Source organism: Vulpes vulpes, chromosome 3, assembly GCF_048418805.1.
Source record: "Vulpes vulpes isolate BD-2025 chromosome 3, VulVul3, whole genome shotgun sequence".
NCBI classification, from domain to species: Eukaryota; Metazoa; Chordata; class Mammalia; order Carnivora; family Canidae; genus Vulpes; species Vulpes vulpes.
The window spans coordinates 93,904,125-93,931,210 of NC_132782.1; the positions used below are offsets into that span (position 1 = coordinate 93,904,125).

Here is a 27,086-nt window from a genome sequence, read left to right on the forward strand (position 1 = left end):
AGAAAAGAAGGTGGTGAGCTCCAAATGAGGGATCCCAGACACTACCCCAACCCCCGCCCCGCACAGCACCTCCCGTTTAACCCAGAACACTCTGCTTGGTATTGGTCTTTTTTTGCTTCATACATTCAATAGGTGTTTGTCATCTCCTGGGCCTGCCTTCACTCCAGATCCGGAGTGTGCCCAGTGCCCTGGAGGATGTATACAGGGGAGTGAGTGGAGGGTGTTTTACTGGGGTGGTCAGGAGCAGCCTTTCTGAAGACAGACTGAGCTCAAAAGGCGAGGGCCGAGCCCAAGTCAGCAGAACTCAGAGCTAGGGGAGAGCCCTGCAGGCACAGCAACAGCGAGAGTGCTGTTGGAGAAACAGAGGAGGCTGGTGTGGTGGGGAGGAGAATGACAGGTGCCATTGGAGAAGTGAAATGGGGGGCAGCCAGAACTCTGGGGGCTTGGCTGGGCTTGGTACAGGGTTTATTCTAAGCAGGGAGAAGCCATGGGAGCCGTAGGGAAGAAGTGACAAGATCTCTGCAGGTTTTCAAAGTTCGTCATGCCTGCCAGGTGGGGAACGGAGGGGCCAAGAGCAGAAGCAGGGTTGTGATGCTTGTCCCAAAGAGAGATGTCCTCTGGTGACTGTGAAGGGGGGTGGGCAGCTTGGGAGGTATTTTGTTTGTTCTGGGGTTTTGTTTTTTGGTTTTATTTTGTTTTTTGTTGCTGTTGTTGGTTTTGGCAGGGGAGATATTTGGAGGAAGAAATGAGCAGATTTGACCAGCGGGTGGAAAGAGTTGGGTTTGGGGATAAGGCCTTTGCTTGGTCGTCTTCTTGTCCCTGGACTAACCCGTGACCTGTGTTCACCTGGCACTGGCCACACCTGCATCAAGCATCACCTCTTCAAGAGAGCCTTCCCAGCATCTTCATACTGTCTTCTGATTTCCTTCTGAGGATTTCTTGGGCACAGGAAATGTGGCTTCATCCCCCTAGTGTCTCAGAGTGCCTGGTACACCGTCGACATCCCGTAAATGCTGATTGACTAGGTGGAGAGTTTGTGGAGGCCATATATCAACGCTCTGTCCTCTAAGCCAGTTTCCATCTGGTGTCTTCTTGCCACTTCTGTTAAGAGAAGGGATGGTACATCTAATCTGCACCTGGGAGAGGAGCCCTTCTCCCTTCCCTGTCACAGAGCCAAAAGATCAGTCCTGCACTTTGCATTTTGCAAAGCAGGAGTCCCACATTTATTTCGTAGAATTGTTTAGTGCTGGCAGGGTAATGAGCCCTTGTATTTAGAACCTTTAATGTAATGGGTCCAGACAGATTTTAGAACTGTGTGTTTCATAGAGTCCTCTGGAATTCAGTGAGCTAGGCTTTTAACCATTTCAGATTTTTAGAGTGCCCTAATTCCCCTGCATTTTATACCCAGATAAAAATTTGTGAACCAGTATGTTATTTGCACCAGAGTTGTTGAGGCTTGACAACTGGTGAATTTCCATCCCTTTTAAGTGTTCATGAGCAGAAATAGGGGAGGCTCAGAGTCCATTAATCAGGCATCGATTGTCCCTTCGTTCAACAAACATTTGAGGAGGTTCTGCCCCGAGGACTGAGGAAAAGCACCATATATTAAGACGTGAGCATCCTTTAAAGCAGGGGCTCACTGAGCATTAGTGTGTACTAGAAGCATCTGGGAAGCCTGCTAAAATGCAGATTATTGGGCCCTGTCCAGTGCTTTAGATTCAGCAGGCATGGAGATGGTCTAAATCTGCATTTCGAGCACACAGCTAGATCGTGCACAGGAGAAGCATTGCCTTAAGTCCTGGGACCATCTGGCCTTTCAGATGCATGACCTTGGGCCCCCTGAATACCTCTGAGGTTTGCCTCTTCATTTCTAAGCTGGGAACACCACCAACTTCTGAGCTGAAACAAAGCTTGAACACAGTGTCTTCTGTAAACACCAGCTGAGAGGTGTGGGGCATGGGCTCTCCTCATTCCCCCTTTGCCCCCACCCAGACCCAGGTCTGCAGTTGAGTGTGTTAGAAGACTGTCTTTGGTAGCCTGCAAATCACTGTAACCTTCCTTTGGAAGGAACAAGCAACAATTTAGTGTAGTAGTTTATATTCTCTTGCAAGAAACACAATTTTCTTTATTGTGGATTAACAGAACGTAATTTTTCAACTATGTTAATGCCCCTCTTGGGCATGCAGGAAACATCTGGCTGCCTCCCAGACCCCATGGGGTCTGGGGAAACTGACACTGCAATGAGCTGTCTGTCCAGATCCCTGCTGATCCTGACCCTGCAGCCACCGCCAAGTGCCTCATTTCTGTTTACCACTCCCTCCATGCTGGCACATGGGAGTTCTGTAGGTTTCCCTGAAGAAGGAACCCTCGGGGTTCCTGTGCTCACGATTCCTGTTTGGTTCTGCTGTTGGCAACCTGCCTTCCCAGCTTAGCGGGGTTCATCCAGAGCACAAATCCTTCCCTCATGCTCACGCCCCAGTGTTGAACCATCTGACATCTATTATGCATGCGTATAAAGAGTTTCTTCCAGTTTCAGACCCTGTCCCCTGGTTGGGAAGTGGAGTCACAGAGCCATAGCAGTATACTGTCATCAGAGAAGCTTGTGTTTCGTTTCCTAGGTGTGGTACGCTACCCGCGTGTCAGGAAGAACAGCACCCAGGATCACGGCGTTGATGAGGAGGGCAGTCTGCGGAAGGAGCAGGAATGTGCCATCGACAAGCACAACCTGGAGCGCAAGTGTGCCATGATGGAGTACAACACGTGTGTCCTGGCCCCTCCACACACCGTCCCCAAGTGTAGGGCTAGGGCTATTCTCATCCATTGGCTCTGGCATTGGATGTCAGGCCAGGAGTGCCCAGGTCTCTGAGGCCAAGGCGCAAATTGATGGCTGTGGACCATATTGTTTAAAAAAAAAAAAAGTTGCCAAAGTTAAAAAACTGGGAATTTATATCAATATCTGGGGTTTTGACAAGTGCTTTGCTTCTATTAGGTATTATTACCAAAAAGGCAAAAGTTAGTGAGAAAAAGCACCCTCACCCATGTCACGGGCTCTCTTTTCAGTTCCCAAGAAGAGCTCTTTCTGTTTACCTCCTGCCTCTTAGGGGGAGCCGTGAGGTGGTGGATGAAGGCTTCATCCCTGGGGATGGGCTGGGAGCTGCTGGGCTCGATTCCAGTTTCTATGGGCACCTAAAGCGCAACTGGATCTGGACCAGCTACATCATCAGCAAGGCCAAGAAGGTAGGCTTCTGGGGAGCAAGGACCACCCATGCCCACGTGTGGTCCCCCCGGGGGGGGGCTACCATAGGTACCCATCCCTCTCACCCTTTCCCAGCTGGCTCACTGATTCTGAACTGGTAAAACCAAAGCTGACCAGAGGCCCCAGTATTTATTTATGTATGTATTGTAGGTATATCAGTCTGGTCTAGCCTATTTTTTTCCAGTGGATTCTAACTGATTCTGTGATATGAACAGGTGTTCCGTTTTAAAGTAGGAACAGAAAGTCCGTGAGACAGAGGTCACACATGAGGGAGTGCCATGTGTGAGAAGCAAGCGGTTGCACAGAAGCAGCCCACCCGCCCTCGGCCTCTCCAGCAGAGACCCGAACACCTCCCTGCATTTAATGCTCTGGGCCCCTGGGGATTCAGCGGAGTCCCCGCTTTATTCCAGCAATGTACTTGCCTTTTAGGAGAACACTACTTCTGAAAATGGGCTCATGGTGAGGCTCCAGACGTTTCTGTCCAAGCGCCCATTACCACTCGGTGCTGGAGGTATGTGTGCAGGAAGTTCACCCCAGAAGCAGAGGGGAGGCCAGCTCAAGCACGTTCCATTTGGCTTCTAGCTTTTGTGGGGCTTATCCCGAGACACTCACCTGCTGTGGTTATTTCTAGGTAGTGGCAGATTGAATATCTGGGGGGAAGCCAGACCAGGATCTGAGCTGTGTGCTGACTGGGAAGAAGAGTTCGAGATTGGCCAAGAGCCCACGCTGGACAGGAACCGAAGAGTGAGGGGCGGGAGAAGCCAGAAACGGAAACGGCTGAGGAAGGACCTCGGAAAGAAGATCAAGAAAAAGAAAAAAGGTTTTGTGATGATCACTTGTATCTGCTAGGCCTTGTCTGTGTATGTCCCAGCTCGGAGACTTGCAGTACTGTCACTGCGGCCAGCATGAGCTCTGCCCTCAGACTTGGGTTTCTGTTTTCCTGCGATGTGTAGGGCCAATTCTGTGTGGTTGCCAATTTAGTCTCCACATGAAACTGGTGAACAAAGCTCTTCAAGCTCTTTATGTGCCATCTCAGTAAACTCCCTCATTGAATTTTCTAACTTAACCTCAACTGGAAAAATTGAAAAATCTTTAGCAGAAATCTTTACCAGATTTAGCCAAAATCCTATTATTCTTTTGGTTTGGCTTTTAATATCTGCCTTATGTTAATCGGGCCACAGTTCAAAGTCATGTCATATTTGTAAATTGGAGGAAAGGTGGGAGGGGGTCAAGCCTGCAGAATCTCTTCGAAGAACCCCTTAGGTGTGTTCACTGCCATTTTGGATTCTTCACCTGAGCAAGTCTTTATAGCAAAGGACAGTGGGAGGACAGTGAGGAGACCAGCGTCTGTTTCTTTGACCACGTTGCATCCTCTGTGTGTGTGTTACAACAGTGATCCGATAGCTCTAGCGCTTTCAGACGAGAACAGAATGTTTAAACGGGAACCTGTTTTCAGTGGTTTATTTGGCTGGTGTTCATGACAAATAGCCTTGTGTCCGTTGGAAAGGCCCCCTTAGCTCAGCCTATCCAGATATGTGTGAGATCGATTTGGCTCACAAAGACCTGAATTTGTAACAAGGCAAAATACAGTGGTGGTGTCCTTTGGCATCCCAAATGTTCTTACCCTACTTTTCTTCTGCCTTAATTTGGAAAAACTTCCTAAACAAACAGTCTCTTGGAATTGGCAGTAGCATATGGTGTTTACCTTGTGAAACTACCATGAGTATCTCCCTGAGGGGAGGAGATGTTGAAAAAACCTAGTGGGTAAGAGCTCACGGTTCAGATCCTTTGTCTGCTACTGACTGGGCTGTGTGACTTTGGGCAAACTGCTGTACTTTGCTGTGTTTCAGATTCCTCAACTACAAAATGGGGATTATAACTGCCTCCTTATAGGGCTAGTGAAAAGTGGTATTTCTTTTAAGTTTATATTTATTCATTTTAGAGAGAGATCAAGAGCAAGCAAGAGAGTGCATTCAGGGGGGAGAGGGGCAGAAGGAGAGGGAAAGGGAGAGAATCCCAAGCAGAGTCTATACTAAATTGAGCCCCAATCGAGCCCCAATGAGGGGCTCAATCCCACAACTCCAAGATCATGACCTGAGCTGAAACTGAGAGTTGGACATTCAGCCAACTGTGCCAGCCAGGTGCTCCACAAGGTAGTTGTGATACGTAAAAAGCTTAAACCAGTGCTTGGCACACAGTAAATATTCCGCAGTGTTGGTGACTGGCACCGCACTGGGTGTTTTATACCCAATCTGGTTTAATCCTTGAGGCAGCCCTGTAGGATATGCCTTATTCCTCCTGTGGTGCCCCAGATTTTGTGCAGCATCTCTGATGTTACTGTGCAAGAGAATGGTGGGGGCCCCAAGCATGCTCCATATGCTTTCAAAGCACCTAGCACCACAGTGGGAAGGATTGAAAATTGGCAGATAACTCACAAGAGGCTGCATTCAGGCTGCCCAGCCTGTCCACATCAAAGAGACACGACTAAAGGAGTAAAAAAAAAAAATCTATCCAGGCCCAAATCTTTTGTGGTTAGTTTATCTGGCTTCTGACACAATGCAATTCTGATAATGGATACCCTTGGTCAGATCTCACTAGCTGAGTAGGAACCCTTCCCCTCTCCAGGGGGACAGCTCCAAACCAGTTGTTAGAGGCTCCTTCTCTTTCTCCCCCTGATATTCTTAGAAGAGTCCCCCCAAGAGAAAAACAGGAGCCTGCGTTACCACGACGAGGCCGACCAGAGTGCCCTGCAGAGGATGACCCGACTGCGCGTCACCTGGTCCATACAGGAAGATGGGCTGCTCATGCTCTGCCGCATTGCCAGCAATGTCCTCAACACCAAGGTATTTGGCCCACCAGGTCCCTCCTCCTTCCCTGCCCACAGCCCTGCCACATGGCTTTCCCTCCCATGGGTTGTCCTCTTCCCCATATGACCCGCCCATGGAGGCTTGTGGTCCCTGGAACATTCCACTTACCTGTTTTCTTTGGCCACTGGGAAGAACATTTCCCAGGATCCTACAAATGAATACTCTCATTTTTGCACATTTCTTTCCAGCCTTCAGCTAAACATACAAATCTTTGCCTGTCTACAAGCTAACCAGCCCCGAGTTTTTCTCTCTCTCTTCACCAGAAGTCTGATACTTTCTGCTCCCCTTCTCCCATCCTCATCTGCCTGAAAAACTCTTCTATTTATCTCTCACAACTGCTTATCCTCTCTGGAAAGGCTTCGGTGATCCTGCCAATTGGAAGGAATTACTGTGTTCTTGCTGCATCCCCCGGGCATGGACTTTTCATGCTGCTTCTTTTGCTTCTGACTCTTCTTGGCTCATTGGAGCGACTGCTCCTTGCAAGGGAGAGAGACTTCTCATTTGTTTTCCAAGCTACAGCCCCTAGCATGGTGCCTACTACATGGCCATCGCTCTGTCACTGTGCACCCAGCCGATGTGGAATGGTGATGGTGGCCTTGGCCTGGCCCACGCCTTCCATGCCCCAGGCCCCCACACTCATCTGTCCCCCTAGCCTGTGTCCCTGAACCCTGGCGGCTAGGGAGGACCTAGCTTCCTAGCTAGCAAATTCTTCCTCTTTCCTCTGATGTCACTGCCTCCAAGAAGGTCCCACAGCCCGAGCCTGAGTTCACTTCCTCACTACATTCCCCAGAGCAGCCTCACTGACTCCTAGGCTGTCTGTTCCCACCATTTTGCACTGTTTAGATCTTCTGAGTTTGCAGCAAGGCTTGGGGAGAGCAATCCAGGTCGGCAAGTGTCTGATCAAGCTGATTCATGGAAGCCACCAGAGAATGAGCTGCCACCATCTAGTGCCAGGCTCCTTCTAGGTAGTCATGCCACCGGTGAGCATGGTTAGGGCAGCTCCATCCAAGCCCAGTTTGTACACCCTGTCCTAAAGCATACCAGCCAAGAGAGGCAGCCCTGGATGCTTTCTGCCTAGCTCATTGGATCCCTTTTTTCTTGACCACTTTGCCCAGATGCTCTCACCACCACCCCCACTCCCTACTAAATTCCAGCCCGATCCCTTCTCCCAGGAACAAGCTGGAAATGATGTGTTGCTGTTCCTAATATTTGTTCCTTGCCTCTGCAATGGGTTTTCATCACAACACTGACAAGAGGGATGTGTCTTCTGCCACCCACCCTCCATGCAGCCAGAGGGGCCAGCAGAGCCCTGCATGGTTCAGGGACAGCAGACCCTCCACTCATCTGCTTACATTTAGACCAGATCCTTGGGCCACCTCATTCTGGGGGGCTCTCAGAAAATAAGCTTGTCATCAAGCCCCTTTCCTGTCTAGACTCTGCCTTCCTCTGTGTTTTGGCCAAAATGTTCTCCTGAGTCTCTAATGAGACTAATTCAGTGCTTATGTTTCTACTAACCTACAGGATGTTTCTGAGCATACATAACATGTACTTAAACCTTTAAAAGTATCTAACTAAATACATCAATGTACGCATAACCTCCACTCCAGACAGTATTACCCAACATTCCCCGAGCACCTGTTACTTTTTAGAAGACACTCTTACTCACTAGACATTGAGGATCTGGCTTATTCTTTGCCCAGCACCTCACTTATGCCAGGCACATCATCAGTGCACTGTAAATGTGAATGAGTAAACACGTGAGGGGCCAGTTTGGAGTAGCTGCTGTGGAAAGAGGTACCATGGAATATACCCTCCCCCTTCCTTCACATTAAGGACCCATAATGCAGACTCTGAGGATACTGATTTTCCATCTTGGCTTGTGTTTGATCCAGGTAAAGGGCCCATTTGTCCCCTGGCAAGTTGTGCGGGACATCTTGCACTCTACTTTTGAAGAGTCTCTGGATAAGACATCTCATTCAGTTGGACGAAGAGCTCGCTACATAGTCAAAAACCCACAAGCCTATCTGAACTATAAGTAAGCCTCATATGAACTTTTCTAACTTTAGGCCAAGGTTCCTCCCATGTGTCTAGTTCATTCTTTACTCTTCTGCCATCCCTTTTGCTTAAGAGTCCACTAGAAAATCCAGAGAGAGCAGTGAGCTGTCCCCTGGCTCACCTATAGCCTGTTTGCAGTGTTGGGGTCCATGATTTTTCCAGGGCCAGACCTGCTTCTGGGTCCTTCCCCATATATGGGGTCATGTAGACTGCAGGCCAGCCTCAAGAAGTAGGTACTGTTCTTCTTTGCTACCCAGGAAGAAACAGGCCATTCAGGCTAGGTGGTTTGTTGAATACATTACATTAGCAGTGTGTGGTCAGGGCCGAGGCATCTGCTGAGTTTTACTACCATTTTTAGTGCTCGGAGCAGCTGTTTACCTCTCTGTGTCAATGGCCCATCACATAGCTAACTCTAGGAAGAAGCTAGACAGGACCAGGGTCATTGCATCAAAGAGCACTGTCCCCAGTAGAACTAGATGTCCCCTCCGTGTCTCCTGATGTGGCTTGGTACGAGTGGGGATGGCAGCTGGCTGGGAGTCACAAAGCATCCTCCTTGGGTTTGTCAGTGGCCAGCAAGGCTGCTTGCCCACCTGTTTCTCACATGGCCAGGGCACAGTGCCATTACCAACACTGTAAGACAACAAGGAGCATCCAAGGGGGCATGGAGGGGACACATGACAGGGTTGGAAAGGACCACTTCACCCAACTGGTTGTTCATGCCATGGGTCAGTAGAAGAGCTTAGCTCTGGCTTGATTCTGAGCCTTGGCCTACGTGCCGTGCCGTCAACCAGGTTGTAGAGAGGAACAGCCCAGCCCTTGATTGCAGAAAAAACTTCTCCAGCCAGGAATTCTCAACCTCAGCACTATTGACATTTGAGGCCAGAAAATTCTTTGTGGCAGGGCCATTCTGTGCCCTGTGGGATATTTAGCAGCCGCCCTGCCTCTACCCACTAGTCGCCACTAGCACCCCACTCCCAGCCATGACAGCCAGACATGTCTCCAAATGTCTGCAGGTGCCAGTGGGTTAGACATAGCAAGGGGCCTTCCTTTGGGGACCACTGGCTCTGGTGCATAGAATCTTAGACTTTTCTATCTAAGGGCTCTGATCACCTGCTCCAAAGTCCTCTTTCAGAGTGGAAACAGGCCCAGAGAGAGGATGTGGGTTGGCTGGGGTGACAGTGCGTTGGCAGTGGAATAAGTTCTGGAACTTGGGCTTCCTGACCCCGCCTGATGCTCTTTCTTGTGTCCTGCAGCATCAGTCAGGGGAAGGGAACATGAGCTGTAGAACCTTGCACAGGGCATGTATCCACTTGGAGGCCATTCCCTCACCTCTGAGCAGGACAATACTACCAATAATAGCCACCCCTGGCCCACCTGCCTCAGCCCCTGGCAGACATGTCACTTTGGGGGCCCCTACACCTTACTGAGCTCTAAAATGGAGCTTGTAAGCTCTTCAGGAAGGTGGAAGCACCCGGTTCATAGGAGCCCTACAGACACTGGTTGCCTCTCCCTCCATTTCTTTTTGGGCAAATCAGGCTCTCCTTATGTCATGGAGAGACAAAGATGTCTGCAGTAGACAAGTAGTTCTTTTGACTAATAACGAACACCAGGGCCTATATGATAATTAAAATTTTTTTTTAAGATTTTTTTTTTTTAATTTATTCATTAGAGACACAGAGAGAGAGGCAGAGACACAGGCAGAGGGAGAAGCAGGCTCCATGCAGGGAGCCTGATGTGGGACTCCATCCCGAGTCTCCAGGATCACGTCCTGGGCTGAAGGAGGCGCTAAACCACTGAGCCACCCGGGCTGCCCAATTTAAAATTTATAGTACATTTTCACATAGGGCATCTCGTTTGGTGCTGGCTAGATACCTGTGAGAGCAGGCAAGCAGGCAGGAGTCACTGTTTTCAGTTTACATGTGGAGAATGGAAGCTCAGAGAAGCCAAAGGTGTGAAGCGTGAGCAATGACAGACCTGACTTGAATCAGGGTTGGCTGACCTGTAATCCTTCATTATTAAGAGCTATAATCACCCAGCAGGTGTGTAAGTAACTCATTCCTCGCAGTTAGCCACAGGCAGACGTATTAGAACAGGAGTCTTCAGATGGTTCTGAACGCAGACATTATTACAACCCCAGACCTCACATTCGTCCTCTCTTTTTGCAGAGTTTGCCTCGCTGAGGTGTACCAGGATAAGGCCCTTGTTGGAGAATTCATGAATCGAAAATGTGACTACGAAGACCCAAAGGTAGGCCCTGCATGGTCATTGGGCTCAGTGTGCCCCGAAGGCAGGACTGTGTACATTCCTCTCTGGTCCTCTGGGTCCCACGGCGTCTCTGCCTGACTTGCAAATACAGATATTTTTCCTGTGAGTCTGGGAAATCAGCTCGTCAATTCTTTGGCTTTGGCCCTCATTTGATGAGGCTGTAGCACCAGATCTTAGAGATTGTTAGAATTTGGCATGCCACTTTGCAATTCTGCAGGGCCTTGAGCATATTTCATTAAAGAAATAGGGCAGCTCTTCAGAAATTTCAAGCAGCTAGACTCCCTGGAAAGCTAGCAGATAGGACAGGATGTGAGTTTTTCCAAGTTCTCTGGGTAGAGAGGTGTGCAGTGGCAAGAGGCTGTGGGGACAGTGTGTGACACACTGTCCTCCCTTCTGGGGCTTGGGAGAGAGATGGTGGTGTAGGAGTGAGGGCCAGCAGCATGTTTCTTGCCCCAAATCCCTGGGCAGAGTGGTGAGTGTCTGTCACTTCTTCCCAGGTGGACTCATTGGGCTGGGGAGGCAGGGAGGCAGAGGAGGCCATGCTTCTCAGTCCGTGTTTCTGGGAAGTCACTGCTATGGGAGTTTATTACAAGATTTTCCTTGATGTGTCAGTGAAACTTCTCCTCAGGGAGAGAAAGGGCTTTAACATCTCATTCTCCCACGTTGAAAGGTTTGTGCCAGTGAGTTTAAAGAATTTGTGGAGAAGCTCAAAGAGAAGTTCAGTTCTGCTCTAAAGGATCCCAACCTTGAAATCCCAGACACACTCCAGGAGCTGTTTGCCAGGTAAGGTTCTTCTGGGAAGCTTCTGTGTGATCCTTGTGGAGCAAGAGGAAAAGTCACTGGCCACAGGCATCTCCCTGTGTCAGTAGTTCCATGGCCTTGGAGCTAACCCTGCTATGTCCCCTGACCTTGAACCACCTCACCTTCTCTCACAAGAGACATGAAAATGGGGAGGCCACCACCATCCCGAGCACCCTGCCGGGCATTCCCGTTCCTTCTCCCATAGAGGCCCTGCTGCTGGCCTAATCCAGGCCTCCACAAGTGATTGGTGTGCTCTTGCCAAGATTGCTCACTTGACATATGAAGAAACTCCAAGATAGAAGTGGCTCACCCAAAGCCATGGTGCTTGTGAGCCACAGGGCCAGAATTTGAACTTCTGTGGTGGGTCTGACTTCAGAGCCCCAGCTCTTTCCAGGAAGAACACACTTGGATTTGAGCATAGAACCCAAGAGATGTTAAAAGCTTGAGTTCTATGAACCAGGCCTGTTTCCACTGCTTAATCCAAATATGAATCCTGTTTTACCACCCTCATCGAGACGGTCCCTCTGGCCACTGGATTTCTGCATCTCTTCCTGTAGAGGTGACTTTCATCAATCGGTTCCTGTTTGGGAACCATACAATACAGTTGTAGTTAGCCCTCCACATGTCAGTCAGAGATCTCCTTCTTTGAGTCATCCAACAAATAATTCATGTTGTACCCGCATATGCCAGGCCTAGGGAGCGATATGTAGTCCTTCTCGGAGTTGACACTTGCTTCTGTTTTTTGTTTTGTGTGTGTGTGTGTTTGCAGCAGACTGTTCGCTAGAACTCCCAAATGATATGGTTTATGTTCAGTAAGTGATTCAAATGACCCGTTTACCCATTTGTGACTTATAGCCCCACCTAGTCTCAGTAAATTTATAGGGCAACTTTTAGTTATAAAAAAATATAGTTAAAATAAAGATTATTTTCAAGAGTTCATGAATCATCTGGAGGAAAGAAGTTCCATCCAGTTGTAACGATTTAACACTAAACTTGATCTTGAACATCCTGGCAGGCCAAACAAAAAGAAATAGATTCAACTGCTTTAAAAATAGTTCATATTATGAAAAGGTGCTTTTTTCCTTATCCCTAAATTTTAAGAATTTACTGTTGCCAAGATGAATTTTGATTTTAGAATTATAGAAAACAAAGAAATGTCTTACAAGTAAATAGCCATGTGTTTTTAAAAGTGAGTTCTATGATTTCTCAAATCTATTTGTCTGGCTGGCTGTGTAGCATGATGGCTAGCACATTGGGACTTCTCTTGTATTTGTTTGGTTAGAGTACAAGGAAGCAGCATTACTTGAAGCTCAAAAATGCAGATGGGGAAATAATCTGCTACCTAATACAACTGCTGTCTTTTTTTTTTAAGATTTTTTATTTATAAAAAGAAAAAAAGATTTTTTATTTATTCATGAGAGACACAGAGAGAAAGAGAGAGAGAGGCAGAGACACAGGCAGAGGGAGAAGCAGGCTCCATGCAGGGAGCCTGACGCGGGACTCGATCCCAGGATTCCAGGATCACACCCTGGGCCGAAGGCAGGTGCTGAACCGCTGAGCCACCCGGGGATCCCCAACCGCTCTTTTCTGAGTACTTTCTTCTAGACCTCTTTCTCATGCTTGTTTTTAATCAGACTGAACCCACAATTTTAGATCCCCTTCCCTTAACAATTAACAGCAGCTCTCTGCCAATAAACACTTTCCTGTATTGTTTCCTAATTGTCAGTAAATGATCATTTTGTATTTCCTCAGCCCTCATTTTAACAACACACTCATTTGATGAGCAGAACATGGTATTTTCTCATTGTAATTGACACGTACATGTTTGAATTTTAATGAGTTTTACATTTCCTCCAACACTTTAGCCAGTAAATGGCCATGTTGGGCAAGCATCTACTTGGTTACTAGAGGTCTGCCGTGTTCCACTGACACGCTCGTCTTTTCATTCCTTACACAGATACCGAGTTTTGGCGATTGGAGATGAAAAGGATCTAACCAGGAAAGAGGATGAACTTAATAGGTAAGCACTGATTTACCAACTGACTTTCCCTCAGCTGGTTGATCGGGGCTGCCTGTGGCCCAGCATGGGTGCCACCCAGGGCCACATCTAGCCTGCCCGCCGTCTTTGAAAATAAAGTTGTACTAGAGCATAGCCACGCCTGACCCATGTGTCATCTGTGCCACTTCCATCCTATAGCATCAGGATTGAGTGGTTACAACAGAGACCACACAGCCCATGAAGACCCCAAAATCTTTATTATCTGGCCATTTCCAAGAGAACCTTGCCAACCCTAGCCTCACCTATCAGTGGCCTAGCCTTAAGGCCTGTTGAGGAAAGGATTTGAATTCCCAGCCCATGACTTTCCACACAAAGCTCTGGTTAGAAAGCTCAGCTGTCTTTTTCTTCGTTGGATAACCAATATTCAGTTCAGTTTTAGCTCTGTATTTCAGTGAGAAGTTTCTTTGGAGAAAAACTTTTTAAGATGGACCGTGTGGCTGGGACAGTCAATAAAGTATGCAACTCTTAATCTCACAGCCGGTTAGATAGGCTGAAAAACTCTCAGCACTAACGACATTTTTTCAGTTGACAAACCTGTTTCCAGGGTATGGCACCCCTTATCCACTAAATGGAAATGTTTTTCCCTGCAAAAATTGACCAGTTGGTAAAACCACCATTTGTTTTGTTCTGGTTTGTGAATAGCTTGGGCACTCGGGTCACTTTTGTGGGCTCAGATGCTTTTTCTAAATGAGAACCACATCCGCCAAGTATGAGCGGTACCCACAGCCCACAGCCTCATGTGCTCTGCTGCCCACCCCACTGTCTTTCAGCGTGGATGACATCCACTTCCTGGTGCTCCAGAACCTGATCCAGAGCACACTGGCCCTCTCGGAAAGCCAGATGGAGTCCTGCCGGTCATTCCAGGTGGGCGGCGGGGATCCAGTGGCAGCTTCACAGCAGCACCATGGGGCTTGGGCCATCAGAGGCGGGAGCCGAAGGACGCTCTCACTTCTTAGCTGTGCAGTCTTGTGGGGATGGGAATGATCTCCCCTGAGCCTCCCACCCTGACCCTTCTTTCATCTTCCAAGTGTGGGGACAGGATCCAGTGACCTCCAAAAATCCCTCCCAGGCTGAGGTTCAGAGTCTCATGTTAATGCAGAAAAGGAGGCAGAAGAGGAAGTGAGCCGTGGCAGAGCTGAGGGAGTGAATGACCCATACAGCTTATCTTCAGTCAGAACTTACACGTGTTGAGCTGTTTTGATCACTGGAGATCACAGAGCGGGAAAGCTCCCTTTCTGTGGGTCCTGGGCTTATCTTTCCCCTGAGAACGCGTCACAACTATCAGAATATATTGCTGCTTTATCTTGGCCGAGTGAGGGTGGGAGGGAGGAAGGCAGTTCCCATTTAACCCTGTCCTCAGCCTGGGGAAGTGACAGACACAGGAACTTGCATTTCAGAGCGTGAAGAAGCAGGTGCCCAAGGTCTCACCCCACTCTCCCTCAAACCTGTGTCTGTGTGGCTCCAGGGCCCCAGCAGACAGGTGCTGAGGAGGGCCTGTACTCGCCCCCTCACCGGTACCCATGCCTCCCTTATTTCTAATGATCACATCGTTTAGCCCACAGGCCCCCAGCCCCAGCCCCAGAGATTGCAGAGCCTGACACATATGCTGCGGGTCCCCAAGCACTCTGGTGCAAGGGGTCCGCAGAGCACCCTGGGGGAGGTGGCAAGGTGTAGACCCAGCTGGGGCACTGCCTCTGTTCTTCAGGTGCTGCTGATTATTTTGGCCACAAAGGAGGTGAGGAGGACTAGGGGGAAATGGTGCAATCTAAAGGAAGTCGGTAGCCAGGTGTGACCCTCGTGCTTCAGAGCACCACCCTAGCCTGCGGCCTTGTATAGCAGTGGCCAGGCCTCTGCCAACCCAAGACTGAGTGTGTATGTGTCATCTTTGAATTTGTCACCATGAGGTACAGTTGCTTGTCCAGCAGTGATGACATCTGGGCCCAGTCTAGCGGGAGGGTCCCCAGTCGTCCCGCTCTTGCTACCCTTGGTATCCTGGAGCATTTGGACCCGGCTTGCTCACGCGAAGTGTGCGTGTTCAGGGCGGGAGGCTGATAGTGGTGCCTTGCCCCCTCCTCTCCATGCCCAAAGCCTATGTGAGCCTGAACGTGCCAGAGAACAAGATTGGAACAGGGTGGGGTCGGGCAGAGGTCCCACAGAGACAGCCCCTAGTCTGGCACCTAGCTCTATTCTGTTGGACCTGAGCTTGTTTAAAAAAAAAAAATTTTTTTTTTTAACTTACTGCCAGCATTGCCCATAAAAATCCCAATTTTCAACTTTACCTGTGACCATGGAGGGACCTTTTGGCTGTCCTGCCCAGCCGGATTCGAGTCAGACAGGACCTGGAGATCAGTCCGACTGCTTGTCACAAGAGAAAGCTCAGCCCCAAAGTTAATGGCAAAAGCCAGGTCCCTGGCATCTCTGCCAGTGCCTCGCCCCCTGCATCATGCTGCTGCTTATCCTTCCTCCAGTTCCATTTCCAGCTGATGTCTGAGCTCTGGTTGGGGGGGCAGTCACTGGCCTCATCTCTCTCCTTGACCCCCAGGGGTGTGGGAAGCTGCATAAGAGAGCACCCAGGCCACAGCAGGTGGCAGGATACTTCTTTAGTGACCTCCCCACCTGGCACTGAGCACTGGAAGGCCATCAGGGACAAGGTCAGGCCATATATAGGATCCCACTAGGCTCCCTGCAACCCCAAGTTTCCAGGAGATGCACTGCAGCACAGTGGGTGGAAATCTGGTGGGCTGGACCACAGTCACTCACTCTGTACATGTGGTCGGAGCATTCCGGGGCCATGCGTGCAGTTGTTGGGGGAATACGCCCATCTTGTCATCATCTTAGAGAAGAGCTGAAGACACAAGGCTTTCCACGAAGCTGGATCCCAGCTTCCACTTCCCTCAGGGGAAGGAATGAGTAGGATGGTCCCTCTCCAGCCTCTTTTCCCTCTGCCCCTGCCAGTGCTTCCTCCTTTAGGCCTGTGCACCACTGCGATGTGGAAGCTCTCAAGAGAGAAATCATGATGGTGTGCAGGCCTCCTACTGACAAGACCCAGTGTGTGCCCAGACCCCTTCCAGCTCCAGGAGAACACACCCCAGCACCCCGTCTGACCACCGCTTTGGCTCCCTATCCCATGTCCCTCTGCAGTAGCGCAGTGGTGAGGTCACTGAGCTCAAGGACAAGGCCTTGCTCTGTTCTTGGGCCCCAGCCCTGCCCAGCAGTATAGGCTCAGAAGATCCCTTGAAGTCAGTATACCTCTGTCTTCTCCTCTGTCCATGGCTCTGGGGCCAATGCAGCAGAGAACCTTCCAAGCCTAAAATTCTCACACCATGACCGCATGTTTTCCTGGCCAGCGCTTTTGAGGAGACAGATCTAGCAGGAACCTTCCTATGGTGTGGTGGATGCTAGACATTCACTCTTGGGTAGGCTGTCTGAGCCAGTGCTTTTCAGAAACTGGAATCATTGGGACTCTGCTGGCCCCACAGTACTTGGAGCTGCTCTTCCTCTGGGCAGAGTCCAATCTGAGCCATGGAGCCAGGGTGGTATGGCCAGCAGGAGGAGCCTCTGCGACGGGCCAGACATTGCCTTCTACATTTGTGCTAGGTGCTGGGTGCCGTGTGCCACTGCTGTGGCAGTGGTAGACCATTGCTTCTGTGTTTCTGTGGGACTTCCTTTCTTGTGGGAGAGAAACAATGAGTAAGCGAATGAGGTCATTTCAGGTAGAGAGTTACGATGGAGAAAATAAAACAGGTTCCTATAATACAGTTGACTGCAGAGGAGCAAGATGGAGGAGGATTTGCTTTTTGAGGGGATATATTTGAGCTGAGAGCTGAATGTTGAGGAGTCAGCCTTACAAAAATTGAGGGAAGGTACTTTCCAAGGAATGGGAGCTGCAAACGTAAGGCCTCCATGGTGGGAAGGCCTTGGCTCTTTCAGAAAAAGTAAGGAGGCCGGAGAGGCCAGAGTGGTAGGCAGGGTCCCACTCCCTGGAGTCCTTGTCAGGCGTAGCAAGGACTGGGTGTTCCATCTACAGAGGGGAGCAGTGTGTGGGCTGATAGAAGCACCCGAGGCTTACTTTGGCTGGGTGGCTAAAGGACAGGTTGGGGGCCGGTGGCACATGGGGACGTAGGAGAGCAGTTAGCTGGAGGCTACAGTGAGGAACAATGGTGTAGGCAGCATAAAGCAGATGTGTTTGGGAGCATTTTATGCAGGCACAGCCAACCAGGCCTACTGATGGGCTGGGCAAGGGCTAGGGACGCAAATGGTAGCAGAGGTGATTCTGCATTGACTCCCACTGCCTTTTTATCCAAGGCACAGGCGTGGGGTGCCAAGCCATCCCATGTCGCCAGCTGCCTGTCCTTCTCTGTGGTGTCTGACCTGTGATGTGGGGGTGGAGGTTGATGGTCGGATTGCTGGCTTCCTCCAGGCCCTCCCGCCCGCATCCCCAGGAGTCTGCTCCAGCCTCCCAGCCCCTTGCCCCCATCAGTCCCTCCTGTGCACATGATCAGCTATAGCTTTTGTGCACTCACATATTCTGCTCCTCCCCCACCCCCAGCTGCTGGAGAGCCTTGCTCACCCATGGACTTGCTGTGTTGCAGACTTTCCGCCTGTACCGCGAGTATAAGGACCACATTCTCGTGAGGGTCTTCATGGAATGTCAAAAAAGGAGCTTGGTCAACCGGCGCCGCGTCAACCACATGCTGGGCCCAAAGAAAAACCGGGCTCTGCCCTTCGTGCCGATGTCCTACCAGTTGTCCCAGACCTACTACAGGTGAGCCCTTCGGCTGGGGCTGGGGCTGGGGCTGGGGCAAGGCAGGGCTCCAGATCAGAGGCTGGGCCACACCTTTGCTGCAAAGAGTAGCGCGTGGGAGCGCAAGGAACGGGATGTCGCTCTTCCTCAGAGAGCGTAGGGCTCAGCCTCCCAGGCTACAGGTGTAGTGCACAGCTTCTGGAACCAATGTCTTCATCAACATCTGTGCTGCCTGCTCAGGAATAAGAGCAGGGTTCGAGGTGGTTTGTGTCAGGACATTTACCATTCTACAGGTACTGTGTTTCCCTTCTAACATGCTAATTAGCCCAGCGAAAGACACAGCGTCCTGGTCAGGCCTCACCGGCTGTTCTCACAGCTCAGAGCCACAGCAAGCCGTGGCTTGCAGGCTTACATGCTTCAGTTCGAAGCCATTCCATATTTTCCAGATGCCTTCTGCAGGCACCAGGTGTCTTGAGTGGTGGTTTGGGATGCTGCCACTCTCCATAGCGCCCCCAACAGGTGCACTCCTCACAGCGTGGCCTCACGCTAGCAGCTGGCATGGCCGGCCTCTGTTACCTGCTTGGCATTTTATGCCACCAGTCTGCTTGACCACACGGAGGGCAAGTCTGTGAAAAGTGTTCCAGGAGTTTGGCCTTGGCTGGCTGCATCCTTGTCAGTCCTCAGATCTACACCGAAGCTGTGGTCAGAAACAGAACAGCAAAATGGGGAGTGGGGGGTGGGGGTGGGTAGGCTTATGTATCCCTTTGCCTGTGACTCCAGACACTGGCACCTTTCTCAGAGGCCCCTCCCAAGTGAGGCTCAGTCTCCTTGGCCTCCCTGGGACATAGCCTGCTATGAGCTATGGGCTGGGAAGCACAAGATGTGAGTCTTAAAAAAAAAAAGAAGATGTGAGTCTAGGTCCGACAAGGCCATTTGACCTTGACCTTAACCATTTCTCCCCTGCAACATTCTTGTCTCTAAGCCAGGGGGTGGCATTCACGTCCAGTAGTCCTGGGTCTTTCCCTGGGGCCCAGACCCAGTTACAGGGTTGTGGGAAGTCACACTCTTGGACAGAAGCCAGGGCTGAACTCCGCAGTCGCCTCACAGAGACAGTGACATGGACACACACAGGTCCTGTCATCTCTACACGGGTTCAGGGCTTGCCTTGGCTAAAGATGATCATCACAAAAAATGCACTCGTCTTCCCCAGTTTGGCTCCTGTCTGTAGAAAATGCCTGTGAGGCACTACGTATTAAGGCTAGGTGCAAAGACAGGGCCCCGCCGTGAAGGTGCTCAGGTGAGCAGGGAGGACATGCACAGTTAGATTGAAACGTGGCGCCATTTGAGGCAGAAAAGAAGGCTTCGGGGGAAGCTGGGATGGTCGGATTTGAACGCAAAGATCTGCAGGGCCCGTAGCCCTTCCACAGGAAGGCCTCCCACAATCTGTCCTCACTTTGGACCTTACCACCTTTTTGTCCACGCAGGATTTTTATGTGGAGATTTCCAAGCACTGTTTGCACAGAATCATTCCAGTTTTTCAGTAAAATCCTGGCTGCCGGCAAGTTGGACCAGCCTGATACCTTCTCCTTCAAAGACGAAGATAATAGCAAGTCTTCCAATGACCTGGTAGCATTTTCTCTGGATAGCCCTGGAGGACACTGTGTGGCCGCCCTGACGCTTTTCTCCTTGGGCCTCATTTCCGTGGATGTGCAGATCCCGGAACAGATTGTTGTGGTGGACAGCTCCATGGTGGAGAACGAGGTCATGAAGAGGTGAGGGCGGAGGTGTCAGCAGGCACCGCTGGGGGCCTCGGGCACTGTGTGTCCTATGGTGTCTGCAGTTTTATTCATTCTGTCATCAGGTCTTTTTTCTTTTTCTTTTTTTTTTTAATATTTTATTTATTTGAGAGAGAGAGAGAGCACAAACGGGGAGGGGTGGAGGAAGAGGGAGAAGCAGACTCCCCCTGAGCAGGGAGCCCGATGCAGGGCTCGATCCCAGGATCATGACCTGAGCTGAAACCAGACGCTTAACCAACTGAGCATCCAGGCACCTCTAGTGTTTATTCATTCAACAAACATGTGCTGCATCTGCCTGTGTCGTGTCTAGCACTGTGTGGCATCTAGCACATAAGATGGCAGGGTGTTAGCAGTGCCACTGGGAGTTCTCAGGACAGGACCTCAGATCTGAGGGCTAGGGACTTCAGCACTGTGTCCAGTCCAATGCTTCGTGCTGGTGCCTTCAGGAGCAGGGGGAGCCAGAGGAGGGGTAAGGCTGGAAGGTGGCTTTGGCAGAGGTTCCTGGAGGGCTTAATAGCTAAGCTGGGATTTAGTGGAAAAGCAGACATTTTTTTGTATAGAAACTGGGAAGGGTTTCCAGGCAAAAGGAACAGCCGTTGCAAAAGCATAGGTAGGTGAACAGGGGTGAAGGTGATCAGAGGAGATGAGTCTGGAGCAGCAGTCCACGCTGCCCTTCACAGCCAGATGCCTGGGGTGGCAGGAAAGAGTCCATAGCGACCACAGGCCATTGCTGAAGCCAGACTGCAGTGTTTTTTTCTCCTAGTTTGGGGAAGGACGGGGGCTTAGACGAGGATGACGATGAGGAGGAAGACTTGGACGAAGGCTCGGGGGGCAAGCGCCGGGCCATCGAGGTGAAAGCCCGCCAGGCTTCCCACACCAACTACCTGCTGATGCGGGGCTACTGTGCACCAGGCATCGTCAGCACCCGCAACCTCAACCCCAACGACAGCATTGTGGTGAACTCCTGCCAGGTGAAGTTCCGGCTCCGCCGCACCCCCACGCCCACCCGGCTCTGGCCCACCGGTGAGTGTCGCCCCCCTGCCATCGGCGCCCCAAGCCACTGGCCCCTGCAGACTGGGGCTGGACTGGGGCTGGGATGGAACCCAAGCCCCTCCCCTCCCAGGCCTTGGTCTTCTGGTCCTTGCCCCACTGCCATGTGCAGAAGTGTGCCACCGTCAGGGGTGGGCATGTAAGGAGAAGCATCTGGCCCCCCCACCCCCCGCCGGCCCTGGCCTGCTCACCAGGGCAGCCTGTCCGCTGTTGCTGGTTCCCTCCGGGGCTTTTGAAGTATGACTTTTGACCTCTTGTCTTGAAAGACAAGTCTTTGGCTTATGTTCATTATCTACACCTCCTTTATTTCCATTCTTTACACTCTTTTTAGCTTGTCTTTGAATTACCTCTGACTCTAAATATCTTACTTAAGCCTTGCTTTCCCATACCCCGAAAGTGAGAAGGTCTCTCCTCTCTCTTCGTAAAGTAAGGATATTCAGGCCCCTTCCCATCCCTATGCTTCTCTTCCCCCTTCCCACCCCCTTCCTGCCTCTGCCTTCCCAAACTCCTTCCCCTGCTGAGGTACATGGTGTTTTGTTTACTTTCTGTTTCAAAACCCCAGTTATTCTGTGCTCTGCCTGGAGTTTGACTCGGGCCAAGCCTGTGACCGTGGTCTTAGCAGAGCCAGGTTTTATAGGAGGCAACACATACCAGCCCTGGCTACTGGAAGTTAACATGGGGAGCATAGAGCGGGGTTCCCGGGTGTCCTGACACATAAGCACCAGCAAGGCAAGGCCTAGGGCAGGCCAAATTCAGGACCCCTGTCTAGAGCTCCGGGCAGTGCTTCTCAGACTCCAGTCCCATTATCTTGCCCTTCAGTTTGAATCTTGAGCAAGAGAACAGTCCTGGCGCCCCTGAGAATCCCCACCACCAGGGGGCCTCACCCTATCTTCCCAGAAGGTGACCCCTCACTGTTGGGGTGTGGTTGGTTGGTGTTGGAGCACGTCCTGTCTTGATGTTGCTTGTGCTCCAGCCTGGCTGATAGTGGCCCTCCTCGTCTTCACAGTCCCTTGTCTGGAAGAGCTGCCCATGGGCATCTCCAGCCTCCCTGACTCCTTCACCAGGCTGATTAAGAGCCAGGAGGATCCCTGCAGCCTGGAAGAGTTTGTCCACCAGGTGGAGCTGTGCGGCTATGAGCCCGGAGACGTGTGTGCCGTCTTGGAAGTCCACGGGGTCATTGCAGCCACAGGGTGCTTTGGGGTGGACAGAGTGGAGCTGAGCAAATGGTTCTCCGCCTTTGAGAGGACAGATGCTGAGCGCACCAGGACCTTCACGGACTACGTCCAGGTGAGCCGTGTTCTCAGGTCACATGGGGTAACCCACACAGAAGTTACAGCTCACTGGCCAGATGCACCCTGCAGAGGGCTTGGTTTGGGGCACATAGCATAATTAAATTCGTTGCCAAGATTAAAGACAGGGAATTGTGCATAAAACCCAGCTTTTCTGGAATGTTTGAAGGTTTGGCACACTGGACCCCATTTCCTCAGCACTGGGATGGAGCCAAGTAAGGCCTCTGACTCCCAGATATCCTGCACCTGGCCCCTCATTTCTCCCCACTGTCCCCACCTGGGTCCATTTTCACTGGGGACCCTTGAACCCAGAGAACGTCGTAACAGATGGACCCTTTAAATTGAGTGCCTGGGGACCCGACTCACCTTCCTGAGCATTATCCATAGTTGGAAGCAGTGGAATACATGTCACTTATTAGTAATGTCACAGAACTGCCTGCCCTGCAGTGTTCGTGGAGGAGGAGAACACATACCAACGTTTCTGGTTTCCAGACAAGTGTTCATGAGCACAGGACATGAGTAGGGTTGTCACTACTGTCCATGTAGTGGTGTTCCATCACTCCTGTAACCAGAGGTGCCTCTGGAGCCCTGGAAAGCAAGCCAGGACGGGTTGGGTAGCTCCCTGTGTTCCCTGCTGCCCAGTCCAGGTGGCGAATGCTTACAGCGAACCCTCCCCAGAACTGCATTACCTGGCAAGGAGGAGTCCCAATTCCAGGATGTGAACTGGGGCAAATTTCTCAAATCCTGACTTACGGGTTTTTAATGTAGGAATGAAAAGAGAGTTGGCAGTGCACCCACATGAGGCCCCCTGCATTGGTACACAGCCCCCGTGTGTCTCCCACTCTTCCTAGGATCTCTTGGAGCATCACCAGGTCCTGGAAGTAGGTGGCAACACTACTCGGTTGGTGGCCATGGGCTCTGCCCGGCCCTGGCTGCTGCACTCAGTGCGGCCGAAAAGCAAAGAGGAACATGTGTACCCACCAAGAGAAGACCCCCGGGTCCAACCCCAAGACAGGCCTGCCAGAAAGGACAGCCCCTCTGAGAGGCACTCCCAGGGCCCCCAGAGCACCAAAAGGCGTGCCAGCTGGACGAACAGTGATGTGGCCAGTCAGGGCAGCGGTCCTGACCCTGAGAGCACCCTGAAGCCCCCTGCCAAGAGGCCCACGCTCCAGGATGTGCGCTTGGCCCCCAGCCCCGGGCCCAGAGCAGAAGAAGAGCCAGAACCCCCGGCGTCTGCTCTGCCAGCAGCTCCCAGAGACGCCTATGTGGAGGAGCTTCCCCTGGGAGCACCAGAACCTGGGCAGGAGGACCAAGAGGATACCGGAGAACCCAGGCTTCCAGGCCAGGAGCAGCTGAGCTGTCAGGGCCAGTTCCCAGAAGGATCCGAAGACCCCAGAGGTACCGAGCAAACCTTGTTCCCTTCTCCCCCTCGCCCCACCTGCCCATCCTCTGTCCTCTATCCTCAGGCCGACACTGGGAACCTACCACTGGCCACACAAGGCTGTTCACTCCAGCCTCACCTAGCCTCACAGGTCTTGCCTATTTCCACTTAACTGTTTCCACTAGAGGGCTTCAGGGACGCCTGAGTAGGCCTGTGAATGACAAGCATGGGTTCTGGAAAGCACTGTTGGATGAAGGCACTTGTGTAAGGGCGCAGCAGCCAGAGCGGGGGGCATCGCACCTCCTGTCGGGATTGGCAGGCGTGCAGGAATGGAAACCTCCCGTGTTCCTCTCCTGCGGCGTGAACACTGGCCTCTTCACGTAGTTTCTAGAGCTGTCTTTGTTTCCTTGGGGGTGTTTTCCTTAGGGGTTTATCCACACAGCTCTGTGGCCAGGGCTCCTGGGTGGAAGAGGAGGTGCTCACTTGCCCCCACTCGGGGCCCTGGGAACAAGCCCCCCGCCCCGACCCTTGCACACCTGGACACAGCCCTGTTTTGTTCTAGGCGCACTGGCTTCAGCCCCAGGGGCCTGCTGCGGGGGACGGGGCTGGGGCTCTGTGAGGAAGGAGCTTGCTGTCCCATTGTTCGTGGCTTTAGCCCCAGAGCCAGGAGTACGTGTCGCAGGAATGGAGGAGAAAGATATGGGCTCCCACCTCTTAGGTCTCATGTCCTTTGCCTCTCTGTCAGGTTTGGCTGAGAGTTCTGTGGCCGGTAGCCTCTCCCAGACGACATGGGAAAAGTGAGTGTGTACCCAGATCCAGGCGGCCGGGTGCGGGTGTGAGGGTGGGAATCTGTCCCCAGGGTCCCAGTAGGGAGCACCACAGGGAGATCTTCCACAGTCGGGTGCAGTGGTTCTTGGCCTGGGGACCTGGAAACGTGTGGGACTTTGGTTGTCCCACTGGCTGGTGGAACAAGGCAGGAGCTACTTGCGGATTGTGAGTGAGGGCCAGAGGTGCAGACTTGTGTGGTGTGGGGGTCCATCTGGAACCATGGGCTTCATGGGAGCCTTCCTGGTGCGGGGGCGCCTCCTACACATGTGCATGTGTCCCTCCACGGGCCCCATCACAGTGGCCAGAGCCAGGTGTCCAGCTGGTCCTGGGCCCCTCCCATGCCTGGACCCCGTGGCAGACCAGTCACTGGGGATAAGGCGGGGACTGCTGTATAAGATACAGAAGTAGAGCTTCTACGTGCACATCTCTGTGAGCTTGGCCTGATGAGGAGTCAGCCACTGCCCTGGGTCCCAGCTGGAGCTGGTAAATCCAGAAATCAGCTCTTCTCCCTCCCCTGCCAGCAAGGGGTCCTGTGGGGGACGTTGGCACATCACGGCCTTGATTAAGGCTGAGTGTGAGTGGGTCTCCTGAGCCGGTGACCCTGGGCCCTGGGGTTGGGACCTGTCATTCTGGATGGGAAGGAAGAAGTGGACGAGCAGAAGGTAACCGGCCCCCAGCCCCAAGACATAGGCCAGGTGCCGACTGCCCAGAGCTCGGCATCCCGTCTCTGGAGTGGGGGACCGAGCCTGCCCCCCCACATGCCACCCCTGCAGGGACTGCGAGAGCATCTCGTTCATCGCCCGCCCGTGGCGCATCGTGGACGGCCACCTGAACATACCAGTGTGCAAGGGCATGATGGAGGCCTTGCTCTATCACATCATGAGCAGGCCCGGCATTCCCGAGAGCTGCCTGCTGCAGCACTACCAGGGCGTCCTGCAGCCCGTCGCCGTGCTGGAGCTGCTCCAGGTGCGGCTGGGCTGGCCTGGGCTGGGGCAGGCCTCCTACCGCGACTCCCTCCTCCTCGGCCCCTGCTTCAGCCTCAGGTTCAGCCTCAGGGCTTGGGGGGCAGACTGTCAGGAAATTCCTAGCTTCGGCCTGAGGGTGCCACAGGCTTAGCCCCAGAGAGCCGGGCAGCTCCCATGAATCCCTTAGTTCCTTCATCTCCCTGCTCAGACTTGGCCAGAGGGGTGAGCTCCCTGTCCCCCGAGGCTGCCAGGCTGACCACAATGAGCCCCACACCTGTCTTCCCTCCTCCTGCCTCTGGCTTCTGCCCTGTTAGCACTTACTGGCTCCCACCCTGCACCTCAGCACTCTCCCCTGTGCCCCGCAACCCCCGCCCTTGTCCTGGGCTTCCTGCAGCTGCCAGGGTGGGACGGAGGACGCAGGCTGCGAGTGCGCCCGTCACCCTGGGTGTTCCCTTTCTCTAGGGGCTGGAATCCCTAGGCTGCATTAAGAAGTGCTCGCTGAGAAGGCACACAGCCGTCTCTCTCTTCTCCAAGCCCCGGGTCCTGGAGGCCCAGGAGCCCTCCAGCCCGAGCGAGAGCCCCACCGTGTTCTACGAGCCCACGCTGGACTGCACCCTGCGGCTGGGCCGTGTGTTCCCCCATGAGATCAACTGGAACAAGTGGGTCCACTTATGAGGCACGTGCGGTCACCACGACCCCTTCCTGCGGAGGGAGTGACCCCGGGGGGCTCGTGTGCTGCACCCCGCCTGGTGCACAGAGACAGGTCTGTGCCAAGCCTCTGGCCTGGAACTTAGAAGAGGGCCACCTGTCTGCCTGCTCTGGGGTCCTTCCCAGACTGAGGGCCCTACCCGTTCCCACTGGGAGCTTTGTAAGGAAGGCTTGGGTCCCTGCTCTCCCTCTCCTCTCTCGTTCCCAGGGCCTCTTAGCTGTGGCTGCAGGCATGGATCCCACTCTCCCATCGCTGCCTGCCTTCTCTGTGGAACTGGGGTTGTGGTGAGTTTGAGAGGCTCTAGCAGGCTTGGCCTCCAAGGGCCTCCACCGTTGGGAACAGAGCTGCCTGCCTGGGGGCCCCTGTGCCTTCCAGATGGACCTCAGCGTTGTCATCCTTTGGCCCGTGAGGGGTTGTGAGCTTGCATTGCTTGCCCCTCGCATTACAGATTCTTGCCACCATGGCAGGAAGCCCAAGGGCCCCAAGTGGCAGGGCCTCATGTAGGGTGTGTTACAGAACAGGGGCCATGTGTCTTGCCACCCAGGGCCCCAACCGGGACTGACTGCTCTCTAGGCAGGACATCTGCCCCTGAGGCTGGAACTGAGGCACCCAGAGGGGAGCCTGGGGCTCCCTTGTTTACCTGGCAAGACACCCGTGAGGCCTCCAGCGGGGGGGTGGGCATCTTTCCCGCTGGCTGGAGTGGAGCAGCCATGCGGGCCTGGGGTTGGTTTGTTCTTTTCACTTCTTTTCTCTTTAAACAAATACCTTGCATGTATTTATTTATTTTGTAATTAAAGTGAAGTAAAATGCATTTAGTTTGGTGTGTTTTCCTAAAGAATCGCTGATCCCCTGGGGGAGTCCCTGCTTTCAGCTGCAGGATGGCTGAAAGGAATCAGTGCTCCCAGTAAAACCACAGGAAGAGGGGGCCAGTCGGGGCCAGTTGGTCCCAGCCCGCCCTGGGCACAGCCGCACTGCCCGCCTCTGCTCCACAGCCCTTCCTCCTCCGCCGTGGGGCCCAGGC

The 27,086-nt window shown here is 52.4% G+C and overlaps 1 protein-coding gene across 2 annotated transcripts in view; it reads left to right on the top strand.

Annotated features, from left to right (window-relative positions):
* GTF3C1 (general transcription factor IIIC subunit 1) overlaps nucleotides 1-26,876 on the top strand; it is a 72,051-nt gene extending 45,175 nt beyond the window's left edge. For both annotated transcript variants that reach the window (XM_026011059.2, XM_072753615.1), the window contains 18 exons: nucleotides 2,619-2,760; nucleotides 3,102-3,237; nucleotides 3,686-3,767; nucleotides 3,888-4,076; nucleotides 5,942-6,099; nucleotides 8,016-8,158; nucleotides 10,344-10,425; nucleotides 11,114-11,226; nucleotides 13,202-13,264; nucleotides 14,074-14,167; nucleotides 17,896-18,068; nucleotides 19,532-19,819; nucleotides 20,607-20,866; nucleotides 21,900-22,180; nucleotides 23,034-23,580; nucleotides 24,309-24,360; nucleotides 25,165-25,357; nucleotides 25,819-26,876. In XM_026011059.2, coding sequence (XP_025866844.2) covers nucleotides 2,619-2,760; nucleotides 3,102-3,237; nucleotides 3,686-3,767; nucleotides 3,888-4,076; nucleotides 5,942-6,099; nucleotides 8,016-8,158; nucleotides 10,344-10,425; nucleotides 11,114-11,226; nucleotides 13,202-13,264; nucleotides 14,074-14,167; nucleotides 17,896-18,068; nucleotides 19,532-19,819; nucleotides 20,607-20,866; nucleotides 21,900-22,180; nucleotides 23,034-23,580; nucleotides 24,309-24,360; nucleotides 25,165-25,357; nucleotides 25,819-26,031 — 3,209 coding nt within the window. In that variant the 3' untranslated portion in view covers nucleotides 26,032-26,876. The remainder of the gene's footprint in view (nucleotides 1-2,618; nucleotides 2,761-3,101; nucleotides 3,238-3,685; nucleotides 3,768-3,887; nucleotides 4,077-5,941; nucleotides 6,100-8,015; nucleotides 8,159-10,343; nucleotides 10,426-11,113; nucleotides 11,227-13,201; nucleotides 13,265-14,073; nucleotides 14,168-17,895; nucleotides 18,069-19,531; nucleotides 19,820-20,606; nucleotides 20,867-21,899; nucleotides 22,181-23,033; nucleotides 23,581-24,308; nucleotides 24,361-25,164; nucleotides 25,358-25,818) is intronic.
* Nucleotides 26,877-27,086: the final 210 nt, after the last annotated feature.